General features: G+C 39.0%; 1 protein-coding gene across 4 annotated transcripts in view; it reads left to right on the top strand.

Moving 5' to 3' along the window:
• LOC144307822 (uncharacterized) overlaps positions 1-12,848 on the top strand; it is a 122,591-nt gene that overhangs the window by 102,275 nt on the left and 7,468 nt on the right. For all 4 annotated transcript variants that reach the window (XR_013374523.1, XR_013374520.1, XR_013374522.1 and 1 more), the window contains one exon: positions 2,293-2,388. Coding sequence is in view for 1 of the 4 variants with exons in the window: in XM_077887842.1 (XP_077743968.1) it covers positions 2,293-2,388 (96 nt within the window). In the remaining 3 variants the exon portion in view is untranslated. The remainder of the gene's footprint in view (positions 1-2,292; positions 2,389-12,848) is intronic.

Genomic DNA, 12,848 nt, shown 5'->3' with positions numbered 1-12,848 from the left:
TTTTTTTTGGTGTATCTCTCAAGAAATTACATCTGGCACCTATTATTCTTTTTAGCTGAGAATGAAGATATCATCTAAATCCTCTTTCTTTTTTTTTTTTTTTTATTTTTAAATTTTTTTTTTTTTTATTTATTTATGATAGTCTCACACACACACAGAGAGAGAGAGAGAGAGAGGCAGAGACACAGGCAGAGGGAGAAGCAGGCTCCATGCACCGGGAGCCCGACGTGGGATTCGATCCCGGGTCTCCAGGATCGCGCCCTGGGCCAAAGGCAGGCGCCAAACCGCTGCGCCACCCAGGGATCCCAAAATCCTCTTTCATTTTTAATTCTCTACATGCAATCAGTGAGAAATTAATAGTTGAGCTAACTTTTATATATGTTCTAGAAAAAATAAAAGGGCATAGGGACACCTGGGTGCCTCAATGGTTGAGCATCTGCCATTGGCTCAGGTCATGATCCTGGGGTCCTAGGATTGAGTCCTGCATTGGGCTCCCTGCAGGAAGCCTGCTTCTCCCTCTACCTATGTCTCTGCCTCTCTCTGTGTGTCTCTCATGAATGAATAAATAAAATCTTTTTTTTTTTTTTTTAAAAAAAGGGGCATAAATCTATTTTAGGATGGATACTTCAGAAGTAGAACCTTGAATTTGTTTGCAAATACTTTATTGAGGAAATTTTCTCAGACGAGAATTGTGAGGAGCAGTAGAGGACAAGGGAAGGAGTCAAGCAAGGTTATGATCTCAGCTGGAGGCTATGTCAGTCTGTTACTTTGGGGAGTTCTAGAGTACAAACTGAAACACAAAGTTAGTTCCACCTTTAGGTAAACGTGGGGATGGGAGGACTTTTCTACATCCTTGTTACCAAGTTAATGGGTAAGAAGCTGCTTCTCGTAGGGAATGACCTCCCCAAAGACACAGCTCCCACTCAGACAATGACAGTTTTTATAGAGAAGGAGGCAGCTGTAAGCTATTAACAGCCAATACTTAGGTGTGTGGGAGTTGGATATGTGGATTGGGTAAAGGGATCTGGGAAGAACAACAGTAACATTCCTTATATTGTTTTATGAATCTTTATCTCAAAACTGCCTGTACTCAGTAGGCATTCTATACGTTAGTACCTTAATGTATAGAACTACAGCACTATCACATATTCAAGTAATAAGTTATTTCATATGAGTACACTTTTTTTCTTTTTTTTTCACTTTTTATTTTTCGTTTTTCATTTTTATTTATTTTTTTCAAGATCTTATTTATTTATTTGAGAAAGAGAGCACGAGTTGGGGAGGGGTAGAGGGGGAGGGAGAGGGACAAGCAGACTCCTCACTGAGTGTGTGGAGCCTGACACAGGGTGGATCCCAGGACCCTGAGAGCATGACTTGAGGCAAAGTCAGACAGTTAACTGAGCCACCCAGGTGCCCCTAAACTTTTAAGATATTAAAGACTGTACTTTTTTTTTTTTTAATTTTAAAGAAGATTTTATTTATTTATTTGACACAGAGAGAGAGAGCACAAGCAGAGGGAGCAGCAGGCAGAGGGAGAGGGAATAGCAGATTCTCCACTGAGCAGGAAGCCTGATGTGAGGCTTGGTCTCAAGACCCTGGGATCATGACGTGAGCCAAAAGCAGACACTTAACCCACTGGGCCACCTAGGTGCCCCACGACTGTGCTTTTAAAAACTTTTTTTAAAAAAGATGTTATTTATTTATGAGACACACAGAGAGAGACAGAGACATTGGCAGAGGGAGAAGCAGGGAGCCATTGTAGGACTTGATCCTGGTACTCAGTGATCACGCCCTGAGCGGAAGGCAGATGCTCAACTACTGAGCCACCCAGGTGTCCCTAAAAACTTCTTGATGAGAATGTTTCTAAAATATATCACATATTTTCCTTACATCACACAAAAAGATAATGAGATCAAAATGATCTTTCCATGATGACTCAGGGTGATAATTTAGGAACCTTAAATACTTTGCTGGGGTGCAAGTCAGTAGGATCTTCCTTTCTAAATCTTGAGGTGAATTTTGGGAGCTACTGTATAAGGCAGTATGCATGGCCGTCAGATACCAGCTCTCATTACTCTTAATAGTACACTGGGTTTTTTAAAGTTTCTTCAACTTCAAACCTCTGAGGTCAGAGAAGTCTGATGATCAAAGATATGAGGCTTGTGAGAAAATAAGGTGTGAATCATGTCCTGAGGGATTCTCCTAGAATGGATTATAGGACTTTAGTGCTTTGACAATGGACAGATGACGTATCAGGTGTAAAGCATGCTTGTGCTTGGTTCTCATTTGTAGCCCTGCTCTGCATCCCAGGGTGCTCTAAACTTCAGCATCTATGGGAACAATGTATTCAGAGTCCATCCATGATTAAATTGATGATCGACTTTTCAGGTAAGAGAGTTGGTTTGACAAATTTCATTCTTATGGGGATTAAGGAATTGAAAAGACAAAATTTGCTTTTACTATTTTTCTGACTTAGAACCTTTAGAAGTCATGAATGGCTTTTATAATCTGATATTTAGAATGTTTTAAAGTGGGACGCCTGGGTGACTCAGCAGTTGAGCATCCCCTTCAGCTCAGGGCGTGATCCCAGGGTCCTAGGATGGAGTTCCGCATCGGGCTCCCTGCATGGAGCCTGCTTCTCCCTCTGCCTGTGTCTCTGCCTCTCTCTCTGTGTCTCTCATAAATAAATAAATAAAAATAAATTTAAAAAGAATGTTTTAAAGTAGGTGAAGAATTAAAATGGAGGGTTAAGAAAAGGAGATTGAGTTTGCAGTTCAGTGTTTCATGGTTTCTAAAACTCTTTTTTCCAAACCGGCAGTGAATTCAGTGGTACATTTTGTGTAGTAAACAAGGGATTATTTATGTCTCTGTCCTAAATTGAAGTTGAAAATATAAAGTATCCTGTTACCTGGAGCTGTTTTTCCTTGTGATGTTCTTACTGCTCAGGAACTAAATGTGAACTGAGGGGTGAGCAGTGCAATCCAATGGGTTTGGCACAGTGATGGTGCTGGAGCCTGCTCCACCGAGCGACTTGTGCGTATCTCTTTCCTGTTCCACCTTTTAGTGATGTCTCGCTGATAGCTTGAAATTGGTGTGGTAGGACTGTTTACACCATGGAATTTGGCAAACATTATAAATCAGGGTTTTTGTTTTTTGTTTCTCCAGAGAGCTAACATTAGTAAACGTTTACCAGCACACCACTGGTCTCTAGCATAAGTCACTAATTAATGCTTTATTAAGCCAACTTAAAAAAAACTGAAGTATAATGACCAGTAACATTATATGAGTTTCAAGTGTACAACGTAATGAATCGTTATTTGTATATATTGCAAAATAATCAACCCAGTAAGTCTAGTTAACATCTGTCACGGTACATAGTTACAAATCTTTTTCTTGTGATGAGAATTCTTTAAGCTTTACTCTTTTAGCAAGCTTCAAATATGCAAAACGGTATTATTAGTTATGGTCACCATGCTGTACATTACATCCCTATCCTTATTTATTTTATAGCTGGAAGTTTCTCCCTTTTGACCCCCTTTCCATTTTGCCCACCCCAACTTCCCTATCTCTGGCGACCATCATCTTCTCAGATTCTATGAGCTCAGATTTTTTTTTATTCTACATATAAGTAAGATCATACAATATTTCTCTTTCTCCAGCTTAACTTCACTTAGCAGAGCACCCTCAAGGCCCATCTATGTTGTAACATATGGCAAGATTTCCTTCTTTTCATGGCTGTATAATATTCGTGTGTCTGTGTGTGTGTGTGTGTGTGTGTGTGTGTGTGTACCATAATGTCTTTATCAATTCAGGCATTGATGGATGCTTAAGTTGGTTCCATAGATTGGCTATTGTAAATAGTGCTGCAGTGAACCTGGGGATGCCTATAACTTTTTGAATTAATGTTTTTGTTTTCTTCAATTAAATACCCACAAATGGAACTGTTGTATCAAAAAAGTGCTATTTTTAATTTTTTTGAGGAATCTTCATGCTGTTTTTCACAGTGGCTGCACCAATTTACATTCCCACCAACAGTGCACAAGGGTTCCCTTTTCTCCACATCCTCACCAATGCTTATTATTTCTTGTCTTTTTGTTGATAGCCATTTTGATGAATGTGAGGTGGTATCTCACTGTGGTTTTGACTCATATTTCCCTGATGATTAGTTATGTTGAGCATCTTTCCATGTACCTGTTGGCCATTTGTATGTCTTCTTTTGAGAAATGTCTGTCCAGATTTTCTGCCCATTTTTTAATCACAATGTTTTTTTGCTATTGAGTTATATAAATTCCTTACGTACCTTGGATATTAATCCTGTATCAGATATGTGATTTGCACATATTTTCTCTCATTCGGTAGCTTGTCTTTTCATTTTGTTGGTTTTCTTGCTGTGTGGAAGCTTTTTAGATTAATGCAGTCCCGCTTGTTAATTTTTGCTTTTGTTGCTCAAGACAGCCTTCTTGGACAAAGGAAACAAATTAGACCCAGATGAACTTAAGAGTCATCAATTGCTAAAATATTTGTGTCAGGAGAGACAATATCAGCAAATCCAAACCCCTTGTTTACTTATTTATTTTTAACCAAAAATAAGCTAGAACTCATAAATAAAAGCAACTTGGCCAGATCATATATTGTACACAAGGCAGAGTTGGGATGAGAACCAGGTCTCTTAACTCTTTGACCAGAGAGTTTTAAAAGAGTAATTTAAATAATACATATAATTAATAGTTTAATGTTCCAAAATGGAAAAATAGAATAATAAAATTTAATAAGAAATATTGGCAATTAATTATGTTAGTATTTAATTAAGAATTTAATACCTAGTGTGTTCTAAGTACAAAACTGCCAATTTACAGTATTCTTTTTTTTATTGAGCTTTTAACTTTAATTCCAAGATAGTTAACATGCAGTGTTATATTAGTTTCATGTGTACAATGTGGTGACTCAACAATTCTATACGTTGTGACTCACTGTTCATCATAAGTGTGCTCCTAATCCTCTTCACCTATTTCACCCATCCCCCTACCCAGTCCCCTCTGGTATGCTTTAAGTACACTCAGTACACACCCTACACAGAGAAGAATCTCCCATTATAGTATTCTCTCATTTAACCCCTACCACAATCATGTGCCTTATAACCCCCCTTTGTGAAAAAGAATCAGAGATCAGAGAGGTTATATGACTTACGTGAGTTTACACAGCAAGCGGGTGGCAGGAGCAGGAAAGCAGAAGGCCCTGCTGTTTTGAAAGCCTACTCTTCTCCACGTGCCAGATTGCCTTTATAAACATGACATTAGCAGGATGGGATTGTACTGCAATGAAGTACATTCTTATTTACTTCAAAAACACTGTGGAAAATAAAAAAAGAGGTAAGCACAAAAAAGAATTTTCTCTTAAGCTCTAGTGCTTCTTCCTATGGCTCTCTCCTTTATCTCCTCCTAGAGACCTGTACAGGAGAACAGCCTGCCATTTACAGCAGTTAGCTTCATGCCTCTGCAGCGCTCACTTGAGTTTGTGAGATTCCTGCTGTGTCACATTAGATTGGTCCTGCTGGGAAAGTTTACCCGAGGAGGACTTGATTTCTCCAGGGATCACCTACCGTTTATCAATAGGTTAATGTATGTCTTATTCATGTACGTAGTCTACTGGAGGAAAATTTGGCATGGCTTCTGTTTGCCTTTTAGGAAAGCCAATTTGTGTTGTTGTTAAGTTTTGTATATTCTTGTATGCTATATATGTGTCTGTGTGTTGAATATGCTAGCTTATAACACATTCTTCTTTGAAGCTAAAATAATTCTTCATGGTTACAATGTAGACTTAAACTCTCATAGCATAAAGGAACACTTTCTTGAAGCTAAGAAATACATCTCCTTGAGCTAGTGGATTCGTTTTTAATTTGGGATGTTTTCTTAAAAGATAAAATATTCTACATTTTTTTGGTGAAGCAATAGTTTTAGAATGTGTTTCCAAATTGCATTGCCAATTCAAGTCTGGCAATAGTTCAAGTGGGCTGTGATAACCAGATGAAAAGGTTTGGAAGTGGGTGTGCCTGTTAAGGGCAATGGGACTGGAAGGGCTTTAAGTAAAGAGTGTTTCAGAACAGCTGTATGTCTGGGAGTAAAATCTTGGAATTCAAGGTGAAATGCTGACTAGACTGCTCATGTGATGCTGTATTGGATAAACACAGGCAGCCATGTACTTGGGAAGGTGAGTGTAGCTACATGCATCATTAACCTGACAACAGTCCTCTCTGGCAAGGTCGCCTTGGTGGGTTCACCGTGCAGCTGAAATAGGAATATGCAGTGAGTGCTGGAGGTGCAGGTTAGGATGTGGTTGCCAAACAGTTCATATCTTCGAGTTGACCAGAAAAATGGTGCAATGATGGAAGATCCAGACAGATGTTCTTCTTATTTAAAAACTATTCTGTTTATCTATTGCTGGGTATCAAACCACCCCGCTATGGGAGCTTCAAAAATAGCCATCACTCATTTTGCCTACCAATATGAGAGTTGACAGGGCATAGCCAGGAAGTTTCTCTTGGGACCTATCAGGTGATTTTGGCCACAGTGACAGAAGTTGGGGCCATCTCAAAGACTTCTTCACTCTTATGTCTGGTGCTTGTGCTGGGGAAATTCAAACAGCTAGGGGCTGGAACAGATGGGGACCCCTGGGCATCTCTGTGTCTAAGTGGTCTCTCCAACATGGCGGTATAGGTGACCAGATTTATTACAGTGTAGATGAAGACCCTCCAAGAAAGGGTTTCAAGAGATAACATTTAAAAGGTGCCAGACATATAGTAGAGTACCTAATGGTAAATATTACATTCATCCAAAAGAATTTTGTGTTTAGAATTTCAGGCTAGCAGATTTCAAGTGAAACACATTATTCTCTTTATAGTAGAGTATATAAGGCTGGACTGTGGGATTAGGCAATGTGGGGTGTGTAGAGGTATGTTCGTGTTTGTGCGTTTGTGTGTGTGTGTGTGTGTGTGTGTGTTGGGGCACATAACCAATCTTATGATTCCTAGAACCTCCCAGAAGTTCCTCTTGCTCCTGGCTAGAAAAAAGAGAAATTCACAAGATCCTATCCCCCTCCACCTCCAGCCTCTTTGTAATCTGAAATTTTTGTGTGGCCTCTATCACCCTCAGTCCTTCATGAGAAAACATGTCTAACTACCAAGCTGTGGAGCAATAGTTGGATATACCATAGACAGGCTATGCATTTTACTTGGGTCTAACCATGTGTAAGTGGCTCAGCCTTTAAAGCCTATGAACTTAGTTCAACTCAAACATAGGAAGGCATCTTATTTATTGCTAATTGGGATAAGATATAATTACTATAAAAGTAAAAAATATTTTGAGAGTCAAGCAAGGACTCCTTGGTCTAAATATGTTTTATCTGGAGGATAGGGGGATAGAATTCTTTTTTCAAGAAATATAAGAAGGATAAGCTAGGAAAATTGAACCTTGAGAGACCAGAGTTTAAATATATCATATACTCATTCAATTAACCCTTTTCATATCCAATTAAAGATTAACTTGTACATCCTGCTCTAGAAGCTTGTTTTATTTGCTCATCTTTAGTTTCAGGTGGTGTTTGTTTAGTTTTAAAAGCGCCTTGGATGCTGTTCCTTGAACTTTCTTTGTGGTAATTATTAAGTTAATTGAGAGAAGTCAGGGCCTAAGTGTTTAAGAAATGAGATCATATGGTCATTAATTTGTGAAGTTCCTGATTATCTTCTCATTCAGGGAGTTTAAAGTTCATTTCAGGATCATAAATAAAGGAGAGATGACAAGTCTAGTTTTATGAACTAGGCACTGGCTTCAACCACTTAAGGAAATGATCCTAAGTCCAGTTTCTAACTGCCTTGATCCAGTTGCACAAATTACCCCCATTTATTTTTGATTTTTCATAATAATAATGGGCCACACATATCTTGTAAAGAATAGTTGACTTATTAAGAATATGGTTAGTGTTATTTGACCAAAGGTAATGTTCTGGAGAACTTATTTAGATAATTCCCTTGGTTTATTCCATCCTCTTGGCCTGGTATCTTCTTTCTGTTACTCTTTATCTCTTTGACTTTCATCTATCCTTGAAGATTCCACTTAGGCTCTGAAGGACATCCCCATTCCTCAGGTGCCTTGTTGCAGCAGGCATAGGCCTGCACTGCACACATTCCTTTATGGTTTCTATCACTGGAAATGAAAGTTAATAGTTATCTGCTTCGATGTCTGTCACCTCACTAGATATCAGCCCTCGGAGGGCAGGAACTTTCTTTTTCAACAGGGTACCCCCCGTACCCAAAGAAAATTATATATGCTAGAGAGAAATTGTGCCTCAAACTCAGGGCACATGATACATACCCCAAAATAAATGCTTATGGATTGAATGTGTACAAATATCCTGGATTATCAAATGATGCTTTTCAGAAGCCCGAATCAATGCAAAGTTGACTTGATAAAGGGAAGTTTGAGCCATTTTGATGAGTGAAAAGCACAGTTTTGAATTCTGAAGAATAATTTGCTGATACATATTGGAAACCAATCATTATGCTTAAAAATAAAGGAAACTGTGCATTTTGTTATTGTTGGGTTTTATCATCTGTGAATCCTAGCTGATTGATAAATAATGTATGAGTTATCTATAGCTGTGTACAAATTACCCAACACTTAGTGGCTTACAACAATACACATTTATGACCTCACAGTTTCTGCAGGTCAGGAATCTGGGTATGGCTTAGCTGGATCCTCTGTTTCAGCATCTCACTGGCGGCAATCATCTCAAGGCCCCAAATGGAAAGGATCTACTTTCCAAGCTCAAACTCATGTGGTTGTTGGCAGGATTCAGTTTCTCATGAGTTGCTGGACTGAGCCCTTCATTCCTCACAAGGCCTCCCTTGGTTCCTTGCCATGTGGCCTCTCTATAGAGCATCTCATACATGGTGGCTGGCCTCATCAGAGGGAGTGAACAGGAGGACAGGAGAGGATGCTAGCAAGAGAACATGCACAAATCACAATGTTTTGTAAACTAATATTGGAAGCAAGATCCCACTGCTTTTACTATATTCTGTTGGTTACTAGGTCCAACCTATGCTCAAAGGTAGGGGATTATATGAGAGCATGCATACCAGGAGGTAGAATCATTGGGAGCTGTATCAGAAGCTTCCTATTACAAATAATAAGTAAGGATTTAAGAAAATTACAAAATATATAACACAATATTGGGGAGTATAAAAAGAAAACACACTAGTGTGATTGAACTACTAACAGAATGGGTATATAGGCAAGACAAGGAAATTTAAGCCCAAGTTTTTTAGTGTTTTATTCTTTAATCCATAAGCGTTAATTTACTGCCTACTTGGTGCCAAGCATCACAATACACTCGTGGCACCCCAGAAAGAAATAAAAGTTTGTTAATGACCGAAGGAGCTTAAAGATTCATGAAGGAAATAAGCGCAGAGGAAAAAAATCATTAAGGAAAATTTCATAACACAAGTACTTCAATACTGTTTTTGGAGCAAAGTACTAGAGTAGGTGTCAGGAAAATTTACTGTGTTCAGAGTTTCTGAAAGTTATCTGGGGAAGTGAGTGATGAGGAAGAAGTTCCTAAGCAGAGAGTAGTGGGAGGAAGAAGCACTTGTGTAAAGGAAGAAATACTGCTTATTTGAGATGAATGAAATCAAGATTTTGCTGATCATATAAGTACATGGAAACAAATCATTAAGAGTCTGGAAGAGACATTCTTCTAACTATCTTCCAAGTCTCAACCTCAGTGCCAAGGGAAGCAGAGGTGGTTCAGTTCCCAGAGTGAGTAGAGATGACTTTGTGAGGAATAATCTTTGGCAAATGCTTTTGTCCTCTTAGAGATTAGTTGTGCTGAAATTTTCTGAATTCATGACTGGTCCTTTATGAAACTTTGAAACATGCACATTTTGTCATTTGGGACACAGTTGGAGCCCCTCTCCTGCTCTGTAGTTTTTCTCTACCCTCAGGAACTTGGTCAGTTCTGAGTAGCTTCTTGTCACCTGAGGTTCCACCAGGCAAATCTTGATAGGCAGTGTACCCACAGGGATCCCTGGAAAGTTCTCCCTCCTCTTACCCATTGGGACCTATTTAACATGTTTCCTCTCCAGATGGAAGTATAGGAGGAGACTTGGGGTCAGCATCCAAACTAGCAAAGAAGCTGATACCCATGTCACCTGATTTTAGGGCCAGCATCTAAGGCAATAGCAGGAATTATCCATAGTGATGTGGGATGGGAGGTATGATTGACTGTAAAGTATATAGTTGACTGTTGAACAACATGGGTTTGAACTGTGCATGTCTACTTATATACAGGTTTTTTCCCTGATAAATACAGTACATTACTGTAAATTTATTTTCTCTTCCTTGTGACTTTCTTCTTTCTTTCTTTCTCTTTCTTCTTTCTTTCTTTCTTTCTTTCTTTTCTTTCTTTCTTTCTTTCTTTTATTTCTTTCTTTCTTTTTTTTCTTTCTTTCTTTCTCTCTCTCTCTCTCTCTCTCTCTCTCTCTCTCTCTCATGAGCTGGAGGGAAAAAGAGAAGGAGAGAGAATCTGAAGCAGACTCTGTGCTGAGCACAAAGCCCAACAGGGGGGTTGATCTCACAATTGTGAGATCATGACCTGAGCTGAAACCAAGAGTCCGCCACTTAACTGACTGAGCCACCCAGGCACCCCTTCCTTGTGATTTTCTTAAGAACGTTTTCTTTTCTGTAGTTTACTCTATTGTAAGACTATAGTATATAATAGATATACAATATGGGCAGAGTGCCTGGGTGGCTCAGTCGGTTAAGCATCGGACTCTTGATTTCAGCTCAGGTTATGATCTCAGGGTCATGAGATCGAGTCTTACATCAAGATCAGCATTGGGTGGGGGTGGGGGGGGTGGGCAGCCCACGTGGCTCAGCGATTTAGTGCTGCCTTCAGCCCGGGGCATGATCCTGGAGGCCCAGGATCGAGTCCCACGTCGGGCTCCCTGCATGGAGCCTGCTTCTCCCTCTGCCTGTGTCTCTGTGTCTTTCTCTGTGTGTGTCTCTCATGAATAGATAAATAAAACCTTAAAAAAAAAAAAGATCAGCATTGGGTTCCACACTAGGTGTGGAGCCTGCTTAAGATTCTCTCCCTCTCAAAAACAAACAAACAAACAAAAAAAAGTTTCTCTCCCTCTCACCTCTGACCCTTGCTCTAATGCACACACTTTCTCTCTCTCAAAAAAAAAAAAAAAAAAAAGGAAAGAAACATACAAAATACGTGTTAATTGATTGTTTCCATTATCAGTAAGGCTTCTGGTCAATAGTAGGCTATGAACAGTTAATTTTGTGGGCAATCAAAAGTTATATGCCCATTTTCAACTGCACAGGGCGTCAGCACCCCCAGCCCCCGTGTTGTTCAAGGGTCAACTATAATTGCATTGTTTTGCTTTTAATTATCTTATTTTTTGCTTTTGCTGCCACCTCAATTACATTTGTACAAATACACCTCTTTTCTTGTGACAGGAACATGTATTTATTTCTAAGTTTAATTGTTTTGGGCATCATTCAATTTTACATTCTTCAAAATAATAACTCTAGGATGCCATTATCTCATGATTGATGAATTTGCTACTCTGCCAAGTCATTGTCTCATATTTAGGGTTTTGGCTTTTTTAAAGGTTAGGTTATATAAAAAAAATTCTGTCTACTAGGGAGAAACTATACATCAGACATGGTGACAGAACTGATATATGAACCTAAAGCCTGTGTTCTTTGCACCAAGCCAAGCAAAAGATCCAGTAGATGAAATTATGGAATCCTTGAGGAATATGCAATGTCTGGGTGAGAACTTCTGGGTGGTAAGAGTTGGGCAAATGGTCTCTTTTCCAGTCAGGAGGAACACTACAAACTATAGGTTGATTAGCTTGCTGTCAATCCTTGGAATGAGTAGATGAATAAAATAAGCTAGGAGAATTTATAAAAGGGAATGACATTGACCTTCTGATCCTCTATACTCCCACAGCTATCAGCACTCTTTTCTGTAGCTTTTTGAATTTGCCTATTTATGACATCAGTATCCCCTTGCCTACTCAACAGTCATGAAAACCTTCTTCTGTGTCGATCACAACACAGTTCTCAGAAGCATCTTACTTTGTATATGAATATAAAGAAGGCCTTAAATTTCAGTGTTTTTAGGAGATAGGATTGATTACCCCAGCCTCTGATTGGTAAAATATTTCCCTTCTTTTTCCCCCACTAAATCTCTAAGGGCCATGGTCTGATTTTTAAATCCTCAGCCACAACAGCCACATGTGTGAAATTACACTATAAGTATGTGCTTACATATCTATCATTCCTACTAAATTGGGAACTTTCTGGAAGTTGGAGTCCTGGGCCTTCATCTATGTGTACATTTATTTAATGCATTCATCTGCGTATTGAAATCTGTGTAACAATGCTTGGCACCTAGCAAAGTGTAACAAATGCTTGTCCACATGAAGACATTCATTCATTCATTTAGACTACTCAGTATCCCTGAACTTTACCTTCTTTATTCTTATTAGGAAAACAGTACAAATAAATCACCTGGCAAATTGTCAGATACATAGTGGATACTCAATAGTGTGATATTCTTTCCTCCTATTCAAAGATGCAATCCATGAAACCTGAAGAGGTAGATATTTTTAGAGCAGTCAGGTGTTCTGGACCATGTTCTTATCTGTTCTAAACTCATCCATGTTAGTTTCAAGTTTATCAGCCTATACTTAGCAGGAGAACAGAAGGAAAAAGGCTTCTTGGGCATCCTGCTTTCTCCATCTTACATGAACACAATTTGTGTACAGATTGTGAGTCTTG

This window comes from Canis aureus, chromosome X (genome assembly GCF_053574225.1).
Source record: "Canis aureus isolate CA01 chromosome X, VMU_Caureus_v.1.0, whole genome shotgun sequence".
In the NCBI taxonomy this organism is placed as follows: domain Eukaryota; kingdom Metazoa; phylum Chordata; class Mammalia; order Carnivora; family Canidae; genus Canis; species Canis aureus.
The sequence above is the reverse complement of the archived record's forward strand: the minus strand, read 5'-3'. Positions and strand labels throughout refer to the sequence as shown.